At 39.1% G+C, this 25,602-nt stretch overlaps 1 protein-coding gene across 2 annotated transcripts; it reads left to right on the forward strand.

Moving 5' to 3' along the window:
• Positions 1-1,396: 1,396 nt before the first annotated feature.
• Positions 1,397-16,753, forward strand: rgs8 (regulator of G protein signaling 8). 2 transcript variants are annotated; one of them, XM_026345985.1, is made up of 5 exons: positions 1,397-1,499; positions 11,677-11,790; positions 12,540-12,601; positions 15,480-15,646; positions 16,376-16,753. In XM_026345985.1, exons 2-5 carry the CDS (start codon positions 11,690-11,692, stop codon positions 16,568-16,570), a joined length of 525 nt encoding a protein of 174 aa, XP_026201770.1. In that variant the 5' UTR covers positions 1,397-1,499; positions 11,677-11,689; the 3' UTR covers positions 16,571-16,753. The 2 variants fall into 2 exon arrangements, with proteins under 2 accessions (XP_026201770.1, XP_026201771.1); XM_026345986.1 differs by having other exon boundaries at positions 1,413-1,499; positions 11,680-11,790.
• Positions 16,754-25,602: the final 8,849 nt, after the last annotated feature.

Raw genomic sequence — 25,602 nt, forward strand, 5'->3', positions numbered from 1 at the left:
AAATCTGTGGATATGTTGAGATTCATTTGCAGGTAAAGTAGTCATGTCAGCATTTACACACACATGCTTGCAAATCTATATACAGCTGCTGGGGCAAGCAAGGACGTAAATAATTAGTTGGTATAAATCAGAGGCAACCATCTTCACATTATGACAAATTGTTATCATTATGTTCAAATTCATTTAAAATATATGTACAGTACTTACTAATAGAATAATGGTGTTAATTCATGCTGTTCTATCATTCTCCACTACCCCACCCCACCCTTCAACTCTGAATGTGAGTGTTTGTGAAACTGAGGAAGAGGGAGACAAAAGAACTAAGACCTGGAGCATGTGTGTGTAGGCAGTGATTTTAGTATGTATGTGTGTGTGCCTGGGTATGTGCCTGATTTTATGTAACACTCTGTAGTCTATTCAGTGGCAAGAATTATCTGTCCTCTGCCAGACCGCCTCCTCCACACTCTCATCTTCAGATTGCACTAAGATAATGTTCTCCACTTTCTTTTCCTTCTATATGCTCTAATGCTTGTCATATGCCATCTTGAATATGCTTTTGAGTACAAACAAACAAGCTGAAAAATAGGTGCAACGGCAATTCCTGTGTACTTTTTTTCTGTATGCAAGATTATCTCCTTGCTATTGACGACCAGATAGGATGCAAATACCTTTTTCATGTTGTCTTGTGTGCCAATTAACATTGCACACTGCATCTGTTGTGTTACATAACATTTTTCTGTGCACAGATGCACAGCAAACAGGAGGATACTTCTCTAGGTGTACATTATTATTATTATTATTATTATTACTATAAATGTACATTATTCTTATATTTATTTTACATTTCCATGAGCATTTTACTATACCTCCACTTCTTCTCTTTGTAATAAATTAAACATTGAACATATCAAATAATTTGCTCATCAACTTTCTGATTATTATTATTATTATTATTATTATTATTATTATTATTATTATTATTGTTATTGTTGTTGTTGTTGTTGTTGTTGTTGTTGTTGTTGTTGTTGTTATTATTATTAGCAATTTTCATCTCTCTCCAGAACTCAAACCCCAGCCTTAAACAACTTCATCCAGACCTTCACTCCACCCCCAGCTCCCCCGTTGCTCCACACACAAACGTATCCTCCTCATCTCTTCAAGCACAACATCACTGAACAGCTCTTCACAGATGTGCTCGGGTTGTCCTTGGAGATTTTCCTCTGTGTCGCTCTGATTCCACCCCCTCTGCCTCTCCCTCTATCCATCTCCGCTGCTCTCTCTCCCCACAATTTCACACCAATGAGCATGCTGTGTAGCACCCACTCGCTGGCATCAGAAACATTAGATATCGTCAGTCCTGAGCTGTACAGATTCATACAAATACATTACAGCATTGGCTAGACGGAGGCTGCGTCTGCCATAACGCACACTGGGGATAGGCAGTGATAGAAAAGAAGGGAAGAAAAAGTCCAGCAGCTCTTGCAGACATCAGACTCAAGGTAAAGGATCCATATTCATTTGAGTGTTGTGTAGCGTAATTATTCTGTGCACCAGATATCATGTGGGTCTTTGTCAATTATAATGATGCACAAGTCTGGTTACTGTGTGCGTTTCTGAATGCTGGTAAACTGGAGAAACACTGTTAATTTGATTTGATGTCTGCTTGAATATTACTGGAAATAGTTGTGAAATCATTGCAGGAGAGATTCACAAGCTTCATCAGTAAGTCGTAAGCTCATATCCAGCTGATTTTAGGGGTGTTTGTATCCACTTTGTGTGACTGTGTGTCCACATTTCTAAGTGATTGTTTATTCACACATGCTTTCAGTAGCATTTCTTTTGAGCTCTACAGGAAACAAGTTCACACCCTCCCACCTTCCCTCCCTTGATGCTGATAGCTGTAAGGGCTTTCAGTTCAGTAAATGCCACTCATCAGAGCTATCAAAGCCACTCTGGCTTTGAAGCCCACCCAAGTGACCCCAGAAGTCACTTGGGTCAAGTCAATGTATCCAAACCCTCCTCCAAACCCACTAAACACTTGTTTAGTCTGAAACCCCCTCTACCCCGACTTTTCCCATCCATGTTTGTCACTGACTATAATTCACAAATATTATATTAAACTTGTGTTTGGTTCTAGCTGTATGCTAATTATTGACCCTGGTCTGGGCCTGGTTTGCCAGTCTTGTTGTTAGGTGTAGGAGGAAATAACTTATACATTACTTGCATTTGCAGATCAGTTGTATCATTATTGTATTGTATGTTATTTCAGCGTAACCTGGCTATGCATCGTTATTACTGTACATGTCACTCCCTTAGATTCTAAGGAGACCAAGTGAGATCATTTCTAATATTAATAATATATTGCAGGCAAAATCTAAAAACACATGTACAGTACATGAAACCACATGCAGAAAACAAGAGCAAAACAAATTTGCTATAATCTATTAAAGAGAACCGTTTCTAGGTCTACTGTCATGGTGCGCAGCAGAATCGTCACCACATGATTGGAGTAAGTGAGCTGGTGCACTGCTGTAAGTCCACAGGACAAGTCCTTGCTATGAGCATATGACAACACACTTGCAAATCTCACTCATGAGAAATGCTTTTAGCAGACAGCAAAACAGGCCTGAGAGAGGAGCTGCTTTCTGCAATGCAAAATAAATCCCCTGAACAGACTGATTACATAAATGGCTAAAGGCGGGAGGAGCGATAAGAGACATTTGCTCAGTCTGTAGCACTGAGCGGTTAAAGCAGAAAGGAACAAAGCTCTTTGGCATCCTCACCAACAGCCCAAAGAAAGAAAAAACCACTACAATACAGAACACCTGCATCACAGCGTTTGTTATGCAAGGTGCACACTGACTGCTTGGAAGTGCTAATGTCCAGATGTGTTTCCACACACAATGCACCCAACATTGCTTTTTTTCATTGAACCTCAGAAATGACAAATTACACTTCAGTGATTTGTGAACTTCGCCTCCAAACCAACAAAAGCACAAATCATAAATAATTTATCAGTAATGATTTGCTGCCCCTAGCCTGACAGTCACATCTCATCACGTCTGGATATAGCCCACAGTAGATGAAAACCTCCAATTTTATCACTGAGCACAATGTTCTCTAGGAGCTAATGCAAGTCAGCGGTGGCTTATCATGCTGAACACCTCTGGCACGCATGTGCTTTTAATAGTCCAGTCCAGCTGGTGACAGGCCGATTTACTGGAGTGTAATCTGACATAGCTGTGAGAAAAATACTGTAGTTCGCCAAAGATTGGGAAGCCTCAGTGTTGGCATTTCCTTTGCACCTAAAGTTTTGAGATTTGTCTGAGAAAATATAATATATAAAATATCAATATAAATCTATCAAGAGGCATGTTCTTTACTACAGGCCTGAACTGAGAGCTGATCCTGATGTTTGTCAGCTCGCTCTGTTTAAGTTTTGGTTTTACAGGACAACAACTTTCTGGCCCACTTAACTGCAATAATCTTTTTTTCTTGTTTGGATAAAAGTTCTGAATGAAAAGAGTCTGAAAAACCAACCATACTCTACTTGCCAAGCACCAAATAGGTGACAGACAAACTTAGCGACTGGCCGCTAAACTGAGTTTAACACATACCAGCTGACCACAGTGAACACTGAGCTTACATTCACAGATTAGCAGAAACTCCAAACTCGGCGTCCACAACATTCTCCAAATGTCTAGAAAATTGTAGTTGTCACGTCTGTGTGAAGTTTCTAAACATGATTATGGTAAAAAACATCTAATAAGAAGCTCCAGCAAAAAGAAATAAAATATGATGCTGTAACAAATATTCACTGACTGGCAGTAAGTAAAAGTAAAAGTTATAAGTAATCCTATTATCTCTTTATGTCTTAGATTTAAACAACAACAATTTATTGGTTTATAGAAATTAACATTTTGGATCAAGCTACTGTAATTTTTATATTGTGTAATTTTCAGGTGCAGATTTAGCACATGTCCAATATTCATAAATTATTTTTTGTTTGTCAGGCTGAAACAACACTGTGGAAACACCTGCAGGCAATTGAATTACATTCGGCCAAATGAACATGAGTGTTCCTGGTGAAGAGGACGAGGATAAAATTATAAGAACATTGGGAAAAATTGTAGCGCAGATGGGCAATCTGTTTCAGGTTCCCAAACAAACTGCACTGATGGATAATGTCCCTGTAAGGCCTGCACAGGGCGTTTCTATTCTTTTGGGGATTAAATTATAAACTGCTGGGGTTGTGAACTGAACACGGATTAAGTTGATACAAAATAGATAGTGTGCACAACAAGGGGGTGACATTAATGTAACTGTAGGTGAGTGTACCTTTCTGAGAGGAAAGTGGATGAAAATAGTATCAGGGTGTTATGAGCTGCAAAGCCCCGGGGCAGCTTTATCCCAGGTTGACCTATTAGACTGTTGAAGTGAGCAGTGAGCTCAGCTGTTGTCAGAGGAATCCTCAGAGGGTCAGCAGAGTTATAAAACGTGATTCACAGTAAGGAACATGATTCACTCCAACATTTATCTCCATTAGGCAGACTCAATTATTTTCTAATATTATGTCCCTGTTATAGACACTGTGTAATTAGAAGTGGAAATAATATTAAAAACACCTGCAGTAGTACAGTCATGTTCATAACAAGAGGATATTAACAGATAAACGTTCCCACTTCCTGCTTTTATACTGTGCTCTCTGCTTTGCTTCCAGTCTTTTGTTCATGTTCTTTTTTAATGTGTATGCATTCTACACGATGTCCTGATACAGGTTGTTGATTGTGACCTACATTCACATCTACCAGTCATTTGAAGATGGTATCAGTCATTTAAGTAAATGGTTCAAAACAGCAGCAACATTCAAATGGCACATCCCTGTTGTAGCTGCAACATGAGCCTAAGAGGAAGTTGTTAATGTTGTCATAAAGTCCACGTAGGGAGGAGGTGAAGGGTGAGTGGACGGGTCAACAAAACATTGGATATTAACACTGAAGAACTCTGTGTGTTTGCTGTTTACAATCAACAGTCAGCATCACTTCTCACCGTGACCACGGTTTTTTGTTCATTAACTTAACTGCGTTTGTTATTGTAACAGTGATGACATCATTCTGTAACCGTAATTAACTGCTTGTTTAAACCAAAGCCACCAACTTTGTCCTAATTTTACCAGTCCTTTACCACAGCACTGTCACATTATAAGAGTCAAGATTCAGAGTTTAATCCACATTATACGTCCTGCCACTTGCAAATGTGCAAATTTTGCCAATGTCCTATCAGAGGCAGGGACGAACAAACGATGCAGTTTAGGTTACACAACTCGTTTCCATGATGTTTATAGATGATCTTAATGATTTTGGATAAAATGCCCATTGACTGACAACTGATTGCTGCTTTTATTAGTATATGATACAGTTATATATTTACTAATATTGTGTTGATGGTCATCAACACCATGGTTACTAATATGTACTATTGTCATTTGTAAAGTAAAGAACAACATTAGCAGGAGATTTACACTTGTCCATGTTCAATAATTTATTTTTAATTAATTTCTTTTCTTCATTATACAACTCACAGTGCACATTGTATGTCTGCCTCAAAAATAGTAAATGAGTTTAGATATGTTTAACAGCCAAACGGCACTAAAACCTGGTGACTTATTTGTGAACAAACAGCAGGGTGAGAAAATGATGCACTGGGTGAATATAGTGAGAACAGTGTCTTTCTAGTGTTGTATGACCAGTGCTCTGTTATTCTTACTCACGATGTAATATTACTTCCTCTTCTTTGGTAGCCCTCCAGCTGTATTTAACCAATTCCCATGTAAACTGTTCACAAACAGAAAGACTCTCATAAAAATCAGTCTACATGTGGAAAATGCCTGGTGCATAGACATCATTTACGGTTTGTATCTGGCCGCAGGTTTTTGTTTTGTTTTTAGTTTTTTAGATTTTCTCGTCATTTCTCACCGTCTTTCCCAAAACTGTGAGTTCCCGGGAGCATTTTCAGTAAGCTGCCCTTGACACAACAGCACTGTGTTTACTGTAAACTGCAGTAACCGGTATCCTCTGGCGCTGGGAAAGTACAGGAAGGAACACAAAATCACTTAAATGAACTAAAAAAAAAACCCTGTTCATGTTCTCATTATGGTCATTTTAAGCAACGTCCGTGGTCGGTGTTGATGGTAGATGCAAGCGCCTCTAGATAGAGGTTAGCGGCCTGAGATTGTGTTGTGGACAATCCTGAGCTGAACTTACCTGAGACAGCAGCTCACCACTGCTGCAGAGAAGGCAATAAACTCAGAATCATCAGTCATTATTCCTTGTTCTTTTGTTGCTTATGGCAACACCTCTGAAGGTCTAACACAGTCTTCTGTAGGCAGTCAGGCTTCCGCTCTCAGAGCACAAATACACACATGGAAGCACACACGTGTAAGACCATAGCTGTGCTCTTGTGAGTCCCAAATCTGACAACTCGGCTGTCGAGAGGAAGGTGACATGCATAGACTGAATTGCTGTTCAGTTACCATGAACAGTTTGTGTGAGTCACACTGCATCTTAATTAGCCTGAACAGCTAAAACTGTGCGACAGACAGAGAAAGCACGATGAATGAATTTGATTACTTTTTGAAACATTTGGCACCGACTGCACCAAACTGTGAGAGATGTTCAGCTCTTTAGCATCGCCTTATGTTGCGTGTTCAGCATTTACTCTGGTTGTAGTAATCTTTAGCATTTAATGAGCAAAAGTGTTCCTCTTGTGTCCTTCGCAGTGTTTTTATGGATGTAGTAGTAATAGGAAATTAGCCCAAGAAAGGCAGCCAGTCATGGAGGCCAAACACCTGACATGGTGCAGTGGATCTGCAGACGTGGGAAAAACATCACTGAAAAGTGCAGGGAGAGGAGAAAGTGACAGTGAAGGATTGAATTAATTAGCATGTTCATAGATCTATGATATGTGAGACAGAATTAGTGTCTGGATCCGTGAAGCTGTAGGGAAACAGGACATGTTGTGATGTTGGTGAAGTCAATTCTGTCTCCTAAAATTACTTTTCTATACAACTGAACTAAACATATTTTCAGTTTTTGCTCTGTAAGACATCTACTTGCTAGCAGAATAAATTTTCGATTATTACAATGAGGACATGTTGTGAATTTACATAAATGACAAGTCAAAAATATATTGATAGTGAACAAGTTTTAACTACTGTATTATTCCCGCTTCTACAGCGTCACATGTTGACACCTCAACCAGGAGAAACTGGGGTTCATGGACGACTACTTTACTAACCTAGCTACATCAAGCCCATATCAATGAAATGGATAAAACATGTTTCTCTTCTGTAGGTCGAACTACAACTAGAAAATTATTGACATTATGTTCAGGCACCTGCAGAACTTGGTTGGGGTCAGAGATACACTGAGTCGCTTAATACACAATTAACCTTTAACTTAACCACATTCTTTTCCCAAAGCTTACACAAAATGCTTTTAACTTAACCTCAAATGGGTTTAATTCAGGTCTGAGCGCTTTGTGCACGTCTCAACAGCTTATTATGTCTTTTACTTGTGGACAGAGACTAACTGTATAATGTAAATTTCAGATAAGATAAAGCTTTATTGTCATTGTACAGTCACACTTGGTACAACAGTACAACGAAATTGCAAAAGTACAACGAAATATTTCAAGAAATATACTTAATTTAACAATTTAATTTAATATTAACAGCACTACAATAACATAATATAACACTATATAAAAACAGAAACTGAGAGATTTCATATAAAAATGTGATCTGCTATAAATGGGCACAACCCAAAAAGTCCAAAAAGGTTTTATGTTTCTGTTTCTACTTTGAGAAAGACTAGTGATGTGACCTGTATTTAAGATGTTCTGCTTTTAACTTGAGTGATGACCTGACACACACACACACACACACACATCACGTGGTTTCTGTTTTGTGCCTTTAACGTCAGCGCCTACGTCACTGCAGATGCGCGTTCATGCATACTCTACGCTACATGTCTAGTATACAGAAGATAAACCATCACTGTGCACCTACTGGTATCAAAGGAAGTTGGTTTTACTACATGATGCATGACTCACTGTGGTAAAGGAATTACCAAATGTACACGTCTGAATTAGTTCTGTATCAATAATCGAATAATAATTAATCAAACACAATTTCATAATCATCATATCAGCTAATTCTAGACATAGCTAACTAACATGAACTGCAGGGTGTCTCCTGTCAGGATCCAGAAGTCAGGACATGGAGGGATATGTGTAAACCTGCATTGCACCAAGTTAGGTAACACTAAAGAAGATGCACAAACATACAAAGACACAGCTTCCATGATCTAGATTTTTACTTTTTAATCTACCGACCCCATTGGGCATTTCAGACACTGGAGGTCTGGCGGATGCTGCGTGTACTTTTAGATTCATGAGGCATACTTGTGTGTATCCGAGACACTAAAAGTGCTGTTGCTGTTTTTAGCCTCCTTCCTCCTGGAGCCAGCCTTGCTGCATGGCTGAATAGAACATGCACTGCCTTCTCCTGACTACATGGATTTGTCAGAGGTTTATATAAATAGCTCGGCGGCAGCACGTGTCTGCATCATACTGCAGATGAAGAATGCTGCTCACAGTCAGGGAGATACAATTTAATACGATTGGTCAAGGCAGAGGATGACAAATGGGGGAATAAGACATGTTATTGACAGTTTAGCACACACCAGACAGAGTCATCAATATGTCCACATCTCTCACCATCAGCTTCACATGATGACCTTTACTTGCTGCAAAAGGCACACGCTGACACACGTACAAATTTAACCATAACAAATTGATGAAGGATGGTTTCCAGTAATAGGATTCGCAGAATGAAGCTGCTGTGAATGATCATGTATCTGCGCCTAACTCTGGGCCAGATGTGTTTACATTAAATTCAAAGCACTAATTGCAATGTAACAATTAGATAATTCATGCAATCTGCCTGAAATAGGTTCTATTTTCAACTTATGCAACCCACAGACTGGGCTGTAATTCAGTGGTGGAATTTGACAAAGACTGTGCCATCAACTGAGGCAGAACAAGCCGTCCATTTGTACTGTAGCACTTCTCAATAACGAGGCACTTGAAAAGTTGAAAAGATGTCGAAGCATGATGCAATGTAAAAAGACAAAATATAAAATGACATTTGTGCAGAAATCATGTTCTGGTCCAGCACTAACCTTACATAGTGTTTTACATGAGTACATTTGTGATCTTCAGAAGAAAAACCCATTAACAACGGCTTTGTGCATGTCAGCCAAAACTCTGTATCTTAGCTTTAAAAATAACAGTGTGTCTCATATTATTAGAGGTACTGGCATTACTGCTGTCATTGTAGGAGGAAGTTATCCTAGCAGAACTCTTTTATAGCCTTCCAAAGATTTATGCAGAATTCTGACGTAAAACCTGACCCTCGCTGGTCTATACATAGTATGCTACACTTAAAATATTTCTGCCTATTATTTTGCAGTCCTCTATTCATTAACAAATGAAGTGCACCTTGAAGTTATGACTCATACTTATGACAAGCAGTCTACGTTTCCAGTCCATTTCATCTGTTTTATGCATAACATGGGTGTTTCTAGGGCAGACTACATCACATCTGACAAGCTGCCAACACCTCCTCATATGTATGCTTGATCAGTTAGAAAGACTTCTGATTAAAATGCAAACAAGTGCTCCTCATTGCTCATGCATACATTTCACTGTTTTTAAAGTCGTGTTCTCCTCTATATAACAACACATATAGGAGCCTGATAATTATATGTGATGGTACCGTATGGTAGATTTTATTCATTGGTCTCACCTCAAAAGCATTCTCTCTATTAATTAATACACATAAACACGTGTTAGACTCAAATGTAATCTGAACCAACCTGTCTAAACAGAGGTAGATAACACAAGGCCACAAAGTGAAATATGCAAGATCGTTGGCATTGGTGTGGTGGATGAAGCACATTCATTCCTGCAAATGGTTTTTAGTTGGCTAATGAATGAAGTACATCTTATGCAATGTTCCCAATTCAAGGTCCAAGCATGAAAATTATACACTGTGGAGGAGAAGGAAATATTTAACAGTAATAATCAAACCCAGTGCTGTTTCCTAAAAGATTATTAAAACATATACAACAATGTAAAGCATAATAAAGTGTTATATTTATTAACAGAAAGTTTGTCACAAGGAGGCAGACGGGGTGGATGGTGGGTGGATGATGTGCTGCACTGTGAAACCACAGGTCCAAGTTTAATGAACATGTCTGTAGCGACTGAATAGTTTTTTTATTTCCCAAAAATTTCAAACTATGCCAAACACAAAAATTAATTTTTTTAAATATATTTAAAAATTAATTATTACTTAGTTAAACACCAATTGTGTGTAAAGCACCAAGGGTTCGGGGTTGAGTGTCTTGTCCGGATGCTTCAACATGTGACTGGCCAACAAACTGAGCCACTGTTCAACAGTTTCTTCTTTCTTGTTCTTTCTTCATCATTTCTTCATATCTTGCCTATTTCTACAGAAACATTTGGCCTTTGATGAAGCTTCTTTACAACTATGCCCCATCTGGAGTAACCGATGTGTCTTGAAGGCAGAACACTGACAAACAGTGAATAACAGCAGCAGTGTACAAGTTAAATGGGACAGACTGGGATGGAAATTGGGTTATGGTTAATTTTAGCGTCCGATTCATATCAACAACTACAGGTCAACTACAACCTTTATACCAAATTGACATTATTTATTATCAATAACCATGAACCATGAACAAAAGTCACATGTATTTATTCTGTGCTGTTGCCAGGAAGCAAAGATCAGTTTGACAAACCAATTAGCGGATGAGTGCAGTAACCACTACATGTATTTATCTATGCACAGATTTGCTGTTCTAGGTTAATTCAAACTGGATGATGAGAGAAAGTTTATTAGGTATGAACTCAGTGACAGTCATTTACAATGCGTGGGAGTTTTTCTCAAACTCTGCAAACAAGATGTGTCAAGCTCCCTTCTGAATGTGTTGCACCTGTTGTCTACATCCAGTTCAGTCAGTTTGTCGCTTGTTTCTTTATAATGTATATTTATTTATTCAGCAGTCTCTCAACAACATTTAAAACGTATACATAATCTAAACATCAACGAGGGACAGTGTGAAGCTAATGATTAGCTACCGTACCAGCAGCTAAATAACCCAGTGTTCTTGATTCTGCTGAGCTTGAGCTTAAAACATATTTTCAAGTTACACATGTGGTCACCACTGCAGTCACTGAAAACACTAACAAGCACTTAGTCGCATCACTTTTTCCTTCACTCTAGCTTTGATTTACGCACACGAAGCTCCGCACATCTAAACAGTTCAATGATATCCCCCCCCGCTCTGCTCAAATTTCCACGCACACTTTTTTTTTCCTTGATTATTATACCTACTATCTGCAATTAAAAAAAAGACTATTTTTGTTTCTTCTGACTTTAAAATGACAGACACATGCACCCACGCATGACTCATCATCTGCATGCATTGAATCCAGTGTCTCTTCTTTGTCATAAAGTGTAATCTATACGCACTAAAACAATCAGAAGGGAACACTGTCTGAGCGTTGTGTCTTTTTTTATCTCTTCAGCAGGATCTGTACCATGAAGACCAGACTAGGCTGCCTGTCCAATAAATCCGACTCCTACAGTGATTTTTCCGAGTTCCTGCCTCCCGCCCACGAAACCACAGCCAGGTGTCTGAAGTGAGTGGGTCTGCCTAAAAAAATCCTGCAAATGTTGAACAAATTAAAAACCCAAGCTTCTGTTGTGTGAAATAGCCTTTAGAGTAAGAACACGTTATGGAATTTATTACAAATGCTTCAGGCTTATGAACAAAAGGCTCCTATTCTAAAATGTTTGCAGCATTTGCATGATCCAATTTTACTCAATGCACTTATAAATTAATAATTAATTTTACTTGAAATAGCCTTCACGGTTCACAAGTTATTGCAAATGTTCACCAGTAAAGAAACATGTCTCAGTCTGATTAAATTAGTTTAGTTCAGTTGATGCTCTGCGATAATCAGTGTGATGGATCAAACCCAACAGTACACATTGGTACTAATGAGGCCAGTCATTAATATTATTAATGCCTTCATTTACAACTATTTTCTGAACACATTGTTTGGCAAATTCATTCTGAGCTATGTGTAAAGTAGCAGCGGTACAATAATGTTAATGTACCCCCTCCATGTTCCAGGAAGTGTCCCACCATGATTTTATTTTTTTAATAAAGAGCATCCAAATGTGAACTAAGGTCAGCTATTGCTCTTCTTCTAACTCCTCTCCTTCCTGCTGACATCATTGTGCAAATGTCACCAGATATTACAGTTACCTTAACCAGACGAATCACTGAGCAGAAGATAAAGCGTACATTAATGTCTGCTGCCCTTCAATAATACATAAGTTCCAATCTTACTGAGGCAGTTTCCTTTGGCGTTCTCTCCATCAGACTATCAACAGACGAGGTTGTTCGATGGTCCGAATCGTTTGATCACCTGCTTTCTCACAAACGTAAGTGAACATTTTCTGTTTTTCAGAGAGAACACTTCCTACTGACAGTTCGTCAAAAGAAATTAAGGCTACAACAATAAAGCAGTAAAATAGTCCCTTCCTGTTTACTCGAGAGTTTCTATTTTTCACAAGCAAAGTCTATTTTCGCCCTTGAAGCCCTTGTTATGTAAGGGTCTCATTTTTGTGTTGTGAGGACTAAGACTTCATAATGACTCACACATCCAGTGTCAGTGAGCTTCCCTTTGGACCAAACACTCTGGCACTCACTCACACACATACACATCAGCCAGCACAAACGAGTCAGGCGTATTAGTCTGTGGCATCAAACTTATAAGACAACACATGAGAATTCAGATCACGTCCACTTTGTGAGATTTCTAAATTGAAATCACTATAAAACAAAATAATTCACCCAAGTGATTAACATCATGTCAAACACAGGGTTAACAAAGGGGTCAGAGGCGAAGCATGACTTAAAGAAGGCTTTAAACATTCTGCACCCATACGGACATTATCTGTTTTGTTCAGGTCCAAGTCGTGACATAAGCCCTTGATTTGACACATAACCATTACCAGGATAATGTCACCCATGGAAAACAAAGTTTTTATACACTGCTGAGAATGGAGCCTCTACAGGTGCAGAGAGCTTGTGTATCCTGTTTCAATTGACCAAGCAATTCAGAGGTGAACTTCAACACTCAGACACACACATCCAATGCCTGAGTAATGTCACACAGCTGTAGGAACACAGTACTGAATGTTCCTTTAAAGATGTGGAAGTCACATTATCCTTAATTTGACGGAAAGGGAGTTCTGCTAGACCTACGAGCCGCAGCTTTTCAAGCATACTGCTTTGTGAGATACCAACAGCTCTAAATGTCCCTGTGTCACAGTTTTGGAGACATATGCATCCTTGTTTTAAGCTTAACAATATTTCTAAATCAAATCTTGGTCTGTTCCACTGCACCACACAATCAGCTGTCGAGTCTGCAGTGATTGTCTGAGCTCCAGCTGCCCTGCATTGTCCTTATTACTCCCAGCTGCTCCTAATTGCTCTGATGTATTTAAGCTCAAGTCTGACAGTCCCCTGTCAGTTCACTGAGTTCCCCTGTCATGCTGACTTTGACTTCACTTATAAATTCCCATTAACCTGCTCTGAATCGCTTCATCGTCAACCTTCAGTCTCTGCTTTCCAAATAATAAATAAAATTGCTACAGATTAAAACTACCATTTAGTGGTACCTTTAGTGGTATTTGTCATGTTTTTTGCTTTTTGGTGTACTCCAGGCAAACCAAACAAGACATCCCATAGAATCTGTGACCAGTAGCAGAAGGTAGACACACATTCTGTTGATTTTATGCTTTTCCTCTAACTAACTGCTGAGGGCGGTAATTGCCAACCAACATACACATGCACCAACATAGACAATGAAGAAGACTGCTAGCAAGGAAACCATTTAATATACACTTTAAGGAAGTGTTTATTCATGCAGAATAATATGTATTTGATACATTTGAGAAACACAAAGAATTATCCAACCCTGCCTCTTACACATTCTATGCGACTAACCTGAACTACTTTTTTTTTTTTTTTTTTTTTTTTAATGGAAGCTAAGTTGCAAAGAGGTGGTTGGGGTGCATAGTGAACCACAGAGCTGGGCTCAACACTCCTGTATGTAATTCCAGTTGCAACTTAATTCTACAGAAACATAATGTTTAAGAAACAAGGCTGCAGAATATTTCTTTCTGTGAATAGGTGTGTTTCATTATCAGATCTCAACATATTGTTTTTGAATGAAGCACGACAATTATTAACTGTACTAGAATCCCCAGGATGTAACATTAGTACTGTACACATCCTCACAGACCTGTGTTAATGTTTAGGCAACAAAAACACTTTAGTTAAAGTAAGGGGAATTGGGTTCAATGTAAATAATGTTACTGCTAACTGGGCAGAGATTGCCATAATGATGATGTAAAGAGAGCTATTGTACAGCAGGACTGGATATATGTGGTAAAATGGCTGCGAATGTAAACCTGCCAATAACTGAAATCAAAGTAAAGAAACAACTGAAACTCCAGTATTGAACTTTTGCCTTTGACTCTTACTGTGTCAGTCTATAACGTAGAGACGTTTGCATTGCCAGGTTTGGGCTGACTGAGAGATTTCTACAGCGTCACTATCTTTTAAAACTCTTTCTATAAAGATCAAACACGGTGCCTTTCACTTGTGCTTTTCACCTGTGTTATTTAGGGACACTTCTTTAAACAGTGGCTGTGTGAATAGCGTTGTGCCCATATAAAGCTGCTGTGTGTGTGTGTGTGTGTGTGTGTGTGTGTGTGTGTGTGTGTGTGTGTGTGTGTGTGTGTGTTTCTGTATTAGTAATGTTGTTGAATATGCACAGATGGACCATCCCCTCTGCACTGCTCTGCTTTATTAGGTAAACAACAGAAATGAGAAGGGTGGAAATAACATGTCAACGTGACATGGGCCCATAGAAAAACATGTCCTTCCTCTGTGTTATCATAAAAGGGGAGTACATTAATTGATCACTTATCTTGATTGATGAAGACAGGAAAAAATTATCTCTTTGCGGGAGTATTTTGTTCTGATTTGTTTGTGTTCTGATCGTGAGAGCTGTTTCCCGCTTCTGGGAACAAGAGTAGTATATGTATTGGAAAAATATCAACATAGGCCACAGGGTATTATCACATGATCAAGATACTCTATTATGAAAAAATATATATATCCATACAAGAGGGAGTTCTCAGCTGCTGTCTAGAAATAGGTGGTATGCTGCTATATGAATCATGTTTGAAGTGTTTTTGTTGTGTTTCTACCTCCTTTCGTACAATCTGATTCATTTGTTCTTTCCAGATGGCCTCGCTGCCTTCCGGACGTTTCTCAAGACGGAGTTCAGTGATGAGAATATCGAGTTTTGGATGGCCTGCGAGGAGTACAAAAAAACCAAGGGCTCCACCAAGCTTGTGTCAAGAGCAAACAAAATCTTTAAGGAGTTCATTGATGTTCAGGCACCAAGAGAGGTGTGTGTGTGTGTGTGTGTGTGTGTGTGTGTGTGTGTGTGTGTGTGTGTGTGTGTGTGTGTGTGTGCATGTATTTTCCATTAATTAATGATGCTAAGGAACAGTTTTATCATATGGGTGTTGTCACCGTTGTCAAGACCAGGGTTTAAGAATGGAGCAACATCCCACAGCATCACATAATGATGTTTCCTACTTGGCATCTCAACATGGTTGGAGTTAGTCATGAAAATGTCACAAAAATGTTCGGTTAAGTTAAAAGTTAATTTAAGTAGGTGCTGAAACAATCTTGTCTAAACACACAATATCCCATGCAGTCAATTAACATCTAAAAACGGACACTAAGTTGAGAAGTGTAGTCGTGTCATTATGCTCTCTGCAGCAGGTTCTCTAAACTACTCTTCAGAATACGTCATTGTCATTACCTTTTCAAATGAACCAAATTAGTGTTAGTTAAGTTTGGGCTGAAGCAGTCACATGATCACGGTCATGGTTACAGAGAACATGTTGAAGGTTAATTTTAGTTAAACATTTCACTACTTCTCCTCCTGACAAACAAACACTGTGGCTTTTCTTGTGACGACTGTCAAACCGGACCTGATCATTTAGCTCTGGTGAATAATACAAACATAGGAGCTATTTACACTCACACACTGTTGCTATGTGTGACTGACTGTCATAACATGAATTCATGCGGCTGGTGCATGTTATTTGCTCTCCTTATCCTTGTAGGTAAACATTGACTACCGCACCAGAGAAAAGACCAAGCAGAGCCTGGAGGATCCGTCCCCAACCAGCCTCAATGAAGTCCAAGCTAAAGTATACAGTCTCATGGAGAAAGACTCCTACCCACGATTCCTCAGGTCCAAGATGTACCAGGATATAGTCAACAGGGCGCAAGCACAAGGCCAACGGAGGTCTGTTTGACCAAATCTGATGATGCCCAGCATGGACAAAAAAATGGACCTATACTGTAAATCACTGATCAACCCTTTGACATAATCTCTGAATACTGTGCATCTGCAAGAATGAGGCAGCGTGCTCCACTGTTTCCTTTGTCTACACCAGCTCCGTGCATGCAGTCCCTCTAGATTAAGATGTTGCACTGTACAGAGAATGAGAACAAGCTCTCAGTGTTACCTCCAGGTAATATACCTGAAGATATCATTAAAAGTGTGTGATAACATCACTTCTAACAATATGTCATTCTTAATGTTGAGTGCTTTTATCTTTTTGTTTTTGGCTCTCATCGGGTCTATGTCATGTCAAGTTGATGTATGTTTTTGTTACTATTTAGAATTTTTATCAACCCTTTTTCCATTGAACAATAATTTCCAGGTGAAAGATTTATTGGTTCAGTGGCAGTGAAGTCCTTCTTCCTTCTGCTTTCTTGTTGAAAGCAGTTTTAAAAACTACCATACTTTATTGTTACAGATAACTCATCTCTTATTACCCGGCACTACCTCTAGTTATCTTCACGTCTTTGTGACATAGACACTGTCTTATGAAGGTGGTGTTGTGTGTTCGTGTGTTTACAACGAAGTGTGTGAATGCTTCAAATCTGAACTGTGCCAACCTAGATTGCACTTCCATATTGATACACCTACATAAACCCGTGTATTGTGGACTCTTGCACTTTCGAACTCTACGTGTTACTAAATGAGGAGTATATGACGGAGCTCATATTTAATTTTAAACCACTCTGTTCTGGTAGGGGAACTGTGCATCATACATGTTCAGTTTACAGTGCATCATTAGTGTCCATGAATTTATTTAAATTCTTTTATTTTAATTTAACTTTATTACTTTTTTTTTGTTAGTTTTTTTCACATCACATGTGTGTGATGCAAAGGTCCTATTGTTTTCAGCATGATGCAATACTCAGTAACGTGTACAGTATGTTATAAAAGTGACAGCAAAAAAAAAAAAAACAACCTAAATGTTTAATATGTCAGTGACATGATGTGTGGTTGAAATGTGTTCCTCCAGCGTTTGCACTCCTCCCTAAAAGAAAGCTGATTGAAAAGATCTCCAAAGTATTTTAGGGGACACAGAGGTTAAATTCACATTACATGTCAAAGAGGAAATTTTAAAAAATCACATTTTTTATATTACATCACAGCCACTCGATGTATGATGCAGTCTAGATCTCGTTTCTTTCCAAACTCACGTTATGTTTTCACTGTTGGAAGGTGAGTGTGTGTTTAACGTCTCACTTATTTGCACATGCACACTCTGCCCATTGCCATTCAGTGTCTGTATATTCAGGATTTCAAAAGATCTGAAATGAGCATTAAGGCCTGTAATGTGAACATAGCCTCATATTTTCTTTAGTGCATGTCAACTGTATAGGTCAGTCGAAACTGGAATGATGAACATATAACCCTATATGGCATGTTACTGTATCCCACATGAATGCCACCTCCCCTTTCCGAGCTATATTTGCGATTAAACATGAATCTGCATCTGTATTTTGTGCACCGTGTGGCTTCATCCTCATAATACCAGAAGGGTATTAGTGCTATGAAAATGCAGCCATCCAGCAATCAGACGGATTGACCTCGATTCCACTGCCATTTTATAACGGAGACGAAACCTGACACAAAAATCTGTATTAAATGAAAAACCCTGTCCTCAGTATGTGGTGATTCATCACACTTCACACTTTCAGAATTGAATTTAGGTGAAGAACGTCAGGATTGTAATGTCTCAATGTATTTTCTATTTACCCACAGAAATGCGACTGTGGCTCGAACAACAAAAGTAAAGTTATTACAAGAAAACTTTGCTCAACATCTAAAACTTTACATTCTGTCACATTCTAGGTCAAGTGTTGCAGAATGGATTCAAACAATGCGATGGGTCATACAGAACACGCAGAACTGACTTTTTTATTTTGAAGTTTACTTTTAGAATGACGAAGGACTAAATGCAGAACAATAATAAAACATTCATTGCACCGCTTTTAGTTGGCAGCACCGCGCACGAGAATACCAGCGCTCTTTTCTAGTATGTAGGGCAGTGGTGGGATGGACTTACCCACAGTGACATTACACATCCATTAACTTTGCTGTTATTGTCAATGTGTTAGTCACTCAGGCAATGAAGAGAAGAGTGAATGTAGGACAGCGTACAACATCTAACCTATCTGAACCGGAAGACGGCAAAACACGACTGACACACATCTCACGGTGGAAGTGATTTGAGGCTGAGCATCGAGTCAGCGTGTAATGATGGCACAGATTATCTGTGACAGTGTGAATTACAGTAATGTAACTGGCCATCAGAGAGTGGGTAAACAAAGTATAGGGGCTGTTGTCGTGTCTGATGGGATGAGGTATCAGTGCTGGAGGTGCGTCCGTGCTCTGCAGCTGTAAATACATTATTCCCTTAATAAGTTAATGCATTTGAAAAGCACTTATTATTTTACAAATAGCAGCCAGACTGACTGTTCTACCTGCTTTTCTGTAAACTAAAATAATTACTGTGGAATCAAAGAATCACTTTTTTTAAAGATTTACAAAGATGAATCAACACAGAACCATCAAAATGTTGACACTCTGCCTCCCCATCTTCTGCTAATGTTGAACAGAGGAATAACTGGAATTAAGGCAACAGCTAATGTGAATACTCTGGTGATGGTGCAGGTGTTCTTCTCCTGTTCTATAGTGTCTATCTTATCTCTGTAACTCTTTCTCCAGCTCTCTGTCTCGCTGCTCTCTTTGAATCAGCAGTAAACACAACACTCATGGTGCAGCGTAGCCATGACTATGGATCATTGGAGGATGGGAACATGTATACCTCCTCATGTTCACATCTGAGACAAACAACAGAAGCAGTGCAGGAAAAACAGCAAAACACTGTGTGAAGGTGTGATTGTGACCTGAATTTATTTTCAGTTTCACATGACAATGTCTCACATGATAATGTCAAATAAAAAAAGCACATTTTATCCAAAGGTTTAAGCACTGAATCGAATCACTATGTGGAACATTAAAGAGCAAATATTAAGCTTATAGTATGTTCCTCATCTGGTCTAAACCCAAACCCCATGAATGTTAAAGGTTCTGTTTTTCTATTGATCAACCTTTTATTTATATTGTGAACATATAGTCATTACAGAAAATAAAATCGTCTTTGGTCTTTTACCATCTACAGTAAACAACACTGAGAAGATTCAAGGACTGGAAAGGACTGTGGAAATCTCAGTGTGTGAAGGCCAAGGGCGGAAATCACTGTGTGTGTGACCTTGTAGCCCTCTTCATGCTGCCACGATGACTATAGCCACATAGGCTTGCAAAACTAACACAGTCTGAGTTTCAGGTTGCATTTCTGTGTTTGTGTTACATAAGAACTTATACATCAGTTCTACCCAGAAATGACGTTGAGGTCCTTGGGCGTGAGCTTCAGGAAATAATCAGAGGCTTTTCACTGTCCTTACTCTCTATATTAAACTATTGATTATCAAAAACAACATGTCAGATGTGTTCATAAAAAAAATAAGTGGTTTAGTTGTTAGCCATTTGATAGAAAGTGAATTTTCTCTTAGTTGTAAAGTTTTGTTTACATCCATCTGCTAATGCAAAGAAGTAAACTAATGCTTATAGCTATAGAAAATACATCACTATTCCTGGATAAACCACAATTTACCTGCATTTCTTTTTTTCTGTGTAACAAACAACCTTTCTGGGGAAAACAGGACCTGTCCCTCCTTGATATTGACATAACTGATTGTTTGTTATCATGTCCGAGGAAGCAGGTACATTCATACTGTGTGTAAGTGATGTTGACGAGAGTCAAATATCAGTCCTCTCTGGTGCTGATGTTTCACAACCCCACCTCTGGGGTTTAGCAGGAACAAAAAAACACTAAGCCATTCAGCATCCAGTTAATCATTATCAGTGACTTCTCCAGGGCATGTTCTACTGGTAAAGGACCACCCACAAGTCACCGTCATTAAACTGCTGGAGGTGCTTTTGTTGGAGAGAGCATCCAGTTATATTTTATTCATGGCTGTGCAATCTGTTTGAGTTCAGCCAAATAACCCTGGCCCACTCTAATTACAGTCCACTTCTCTCCAACACACATACAGACTTGTAGACAGTTTATTATTACACTGAATCTGAGATATGTGAGGATGAAATGAAGAGCACATGTGACAACACAGACACACACATAGAACTAATTAAATTGGGAGTCAGTAAAATGGCACTGAAAGAATTTACATGTTAAATCAAAACTGGTACTTAATCCATCTCCACTTGAAGAGCATTCAGCATTCACAGACTAGACTGCTGTGGATTAACTTTGAAGATTGCGCTTGTTAATATATGTTGGATGTTTTAGCCTGTAGGCATATTAAAAAAAAGACTCTTAGTTACCAGTGTTGGTGGCAGCCTCCATCAGATACTGTCTGTATTTACATACATGAATACACAGGAAATGACAAACACACACACGTCATAATGTTAAAAACAAGTGGTGTAGATGGCCAAGAAGTCAGCTCACGGACAGCCAGTGGCACAATGCAGACAGGAAACAGAATACTAACCTGATTTCTTCAGCTCAGTCACCTTTAAAAGATAACGCCCGATCATACATTTGTTTGTCGGTGGAGTGTTTGGTTTTGCATTTGTGTCAAGGTAGATACTGCAAGGCCACAGCTGAATTTAAAGGAAACAGGTGATACTAAAGGCAAATGCTGACAGCAGGGTGTTCATAGTGCATCCTTAAATGAGCTTTAGACGTTTGACATTTAGTAGACGCTTCTATCAAGAAGCTGCATCATTACTTTCAGTTAAATAGTACTGTATAGTCATCTTTATAGTGCAAGTATACATCGATATACATCTGTTTTGCATGAATATGATACAGTTTGTGCAATGACACAATGGATAACTGTCAACGTATGACTTATGACTGCATGTTAAACTTTACACAGATGACAAACTTCCTCAAAAGAGTTAATACTCTCTTTTGTTTGTTTTCCATGATCTCTTTTTTCCATTCGCATTTTCTTTCAGTTGTGAGTAGTGCCTCCATTTCTTCTATGCCTGCCATCATGGCACAACAGTATACACCAACAACATACTGGCAGAGACTTACAGTATCTAGAGTGATTCATGCATCATTGAAGTAAGTGTAGACAAAAAACAATCAAGCATGTCAATTCCAACACTACAGATTGACATCATCTCTGAACACTGTGAAACCTAATGACTTACACTGCAGGTCCACATTTTAATATGTTCTAGTCATGATCGTATTCACTCACTTAGGATGCATACATTGCTCATGATCAGCCCTAATGACATTGGCGATCATTTGTCCAACATCAGAAGAGCAACAGTTTTAGGTTTAGAGTAAAATATCTCAACAACTATGAACCACCAGCACCACCCGGTACTGTAGTGTCCAGCTGGAAATCAAATGAACATGATGACGGAGCATAAGACGACTTCATGATACGATCTCTAAGTACTGCTAAAACACCACAAAAATGAACCTCAGCAGCAAGTTATTATACAGATTATCACTTTGAATCTCACAGCACTTTGCATATTGTAGGCTCAACTGACCCCTGTCTAAGTAGCCCCCTGGGACTAGTTACGGATCACAGTGTTGCCGAAGGGGAGCATACCCAGTGGTTATTGTTTAACAGCCACAGTGAGCATCTGGCTGGGCCTGTGGCAGCCTGCTCCTCTCCTCCACAGAGGGTGATCAGACAGATGTGGCACCTGAGGCTCCTACATGCCCATTGCCACACACACTCCCACAGAGACCACAAACAAGCACTTCATTAATGGAAATTCACAACAATCCAGGCACTAATTCTAGTACCGTACATGCTGTTAGCATAAGACTCTACTTCAGATTATTTTTATTTTTCAGTTTTAAGTGTGAAGGTTTTGTTAAATGATGTTACTCTTGGTCATTGTTTAGGAATTATGATGACACAGTCCTAGAATCAGTTTACCCTTATGGTGCAAATATTGTATATTCACTGAAAACATGTCAACAATTTGAGGCCCATTAACAATCCAGGGAAATAAATACTGGCCTTCATTTGAAGGTGTTGCTGTAACTGGCCACACACACACACACACACACACACACACACACACACACACACACACACACACACACACACACACAGACACACATACTAGAACAGCATAAAATGGATGCATTCCCAGTGTGTTGAGGGTTGGACTGGAAGATCAATGTCACTCTCATACTGTATATGTGGATGGAAAAATGTGAAGCAACCATCATGAGCCAGTTAGCTTAGCATAACGACTGAAAATAGCCAGGCTGGTTCTGTCTAAAGATAACAAAGTGTGTGTGGCAGCACCTCTAAAGCTCACTGAAGTTATTTGCTTAATCCGTAGGAAAAACTAAGTTTTTAAGAAAGTGTGAAAATGTGTTCACACAGCTTTCATGTCGTCCAGAATAAAACAGGTGAGACGTGTTTGTTCAGTCAAGCACATACTTTATCTGTGTGGCTTTAGCTGGTACTAAATTGTCATGACACATTAATAAAAGTATGTAAGTATGTACTGTCCATGTCATTTAGAAATCATTTTGTGAATGAGATGATGGTTGTAACAGTCAAGGCCATAAACATGCAGTAAATGAAACTATAAGTTGAACAGATCATAACCATGTGATGTTAAACTCCCATATCCACCCCAGTAGATGCTCATTATTCAAAGATGGTTGACATTAGATCAGAAAATACTTCCCTCCCAATAGTCAACAGCACAATCTGTAAATACCGGACAAACATCAGAACCAAAATAAGCTAAATCAATTATCCAGCCCATTTGTTTGGATTCTCTTTTGAACCATTCCACTTGTATTTTGGGCAGATCCATCAGCCAGAATTTCCCAGTAATTCATCTTTCTCTTTGAATGTTTCCAGTCACTCATTCGTTTAAACAGGCTTTCAGATGTCCCCTTCCGCTCTTCACTGAGTCACCCCTATGAGGGACCTTCAAAAAAAAACAAACAAACAAGGTAATGTAATGCCAGGAAACATTGCAGACATTTCCTGTGGCCATGACCTGAGACTGGGAAGTTTTTCAACCTGTTTCACTTTCTCCCTAACACATACTGTAGATGCCATGATCACAAACAGGCTGTCAGAAAACACAGGGCTGAATATAATAACTTCTACTTTGTTTTCATTCCTTCCTCGGACATAAATTCACACCAAGTCTGCAGGGCAGCTAGCCCGCATTTGTCTCCATTTAGATTTTATTGACTGCACAGTGATGTGCAGTAGCCTGGCAGGACACTGGAAGTTCACACATAAGACAACGTGTTCAGTTAATTTGCAGTGTGTCCTCAGAACAGCAGCTCAGCATGTTTGTTCTGCAGCCTAATGTGTACATTCTGTAATGTGGAAGTGATTTGCGATCAGCCTCACAAAGCGTAGCCAATTCAACAGCTGGTTAATGCTTTATGTGGGAACAAAGGGGCGAAACATATGGAGAGTTGAATTGTCCATTAGAGCACAATAGTTTTGTAGCTGTGAAGTCATCAATAGAAAGGCAAGGTGCCAGCCCATCCTACTTGGAACTCACTGTTGAGCAACAAAGCAAACTCTGACTGCAATTCTAGCTCCGTATTCTGATTATATCCATAAAGGGAAAACTGATCGAGCACTTTTATTGCATGTGTTTGATAGATTTTGCTTGTTAAAAATACCTTCTGTTGCCAGATGGTCTAACACAATAGCACAGCTATAAATCTAACCTTCATGATGCACTGTTGATTCAACTCTCCAGTCATTTTGGAAAATGTAGTTTGTGGTGCTTATGAATCGGACTGCATTAAACTGAAACGTGTTTAATACACCCTCATTTTTAGTGTATATACTGTAAATGAATTGCACTGTTTAAAAGGACAATACAAGTTAAGAGTCACGGCCTGTAAACTTGTAATTGTCCCTGAAAGGTTTGTAGGTGTGAGTTAATGTCGGTGTAAAAGCAACAATGAGGCATTTTTGCATTATGCTCATCACAAATTAAGCTTTTAATCATTTAGGTGTTGGGAATGTAAAATGGATGAGATCACATGGCAGTATTTTAATTGCTGTGTTTTTTGGAGACTGTTTCGAATCTCTACCATTTTAACTTTTGTAAATTCTAGTTAAACTGTGTCCTTAGAGACACGTTGACCCACAGTTGCATCAGCCACTTTTAGTTGGTGTGGATAAAGCCAACTCTCAGAGCTCTTAGGATCATATGAGGTGGAGGACCTATTGTACTGTACCGGCGAGGTACTTCCTGGGTGGAGGGCCAAATGGGGACAGATGCAATAATGATATGATGTTAATGTTGGTTCTCCTTAGTTTTGGCATTTTACATTTGTCTCAACTACAAAACCTATTTTGGTTTTGGCTAACCTGACAACTGTCATTATTTTATTCAAATTCCTGTTTGCAGTTACATTTAGTCATTTCACAACGCAAAAGTGAGATACAAGGTACCGTGAGGGTAAGGAGGTCTTGCCTAAGGGCCCCCACAGCCAGGATTCAAACCTCAGTCGCCTGCATGGAGGGTGGCAATCTTACCACTACACTATGCTCCTGCCCATGTTTGACATGTTAATACAGATAAGATTTCCTTAGCCCATTGACCTACTTTTTATGCAAATACAAAGCTCTGAGCCTCAGATGAAAAGATGGTTAATGACAGATTCTCATCGGGGTGTAATTTACCATCAGATGGTTCAGATTGCTGCTCGTTGGTGGTCTTTCGTGCGTTGGGGTATGGGGAGGTATAAGTGAGAGACTATTTCTGATTTATTTGTAATTTTCTCTTTAGCTGCAATATCTAATAGACAGCAGCATTACAGCATCCCCCAACAAGAGGATGATCCCACTCCCCACTTTGTCATTTCCGCAGCAGAATCTAGATGGAGGTGAACTGTAAAAGGAGCATGCTGGGTTG

Source organism: Anabas testudineus, chromosome 4, assembly GCF_900324465.2.
Source record: "Anabas testudineus chromosome 4, fAnaTes1.2, whole genome shotgun sequence".
Taxonomy (NCBI): Eukaryota; Metazoa; Chordata; class Actinopteri; order Anabantiformes; family Anabantidae; genus Anabas; species Anabas testudineus.

Coding starts and splice junctions, on each gene's coding strand:
- rgs8 (XM_026345985.1), top strand. CDS start 11,690: ATGAAGACCAGACTAGGCTGCCTGTCCAATAAATCCGACTCCTACAGT. Junction 11,791..12,539: donor ACCACAGCCAGGTGTCTGAA/GTGAGTGGGTCT, acceptor TCTCTCCATCAG/ACTATCAACAGACGAGGTTG. Junction 12,602..15,479: donor TCACCTGCTTTCTCACAAAC/GTAAGTGAACAT, acceptor TGTTCTTTCCAG/ATGGCCTCGCTGCCTTCCGG.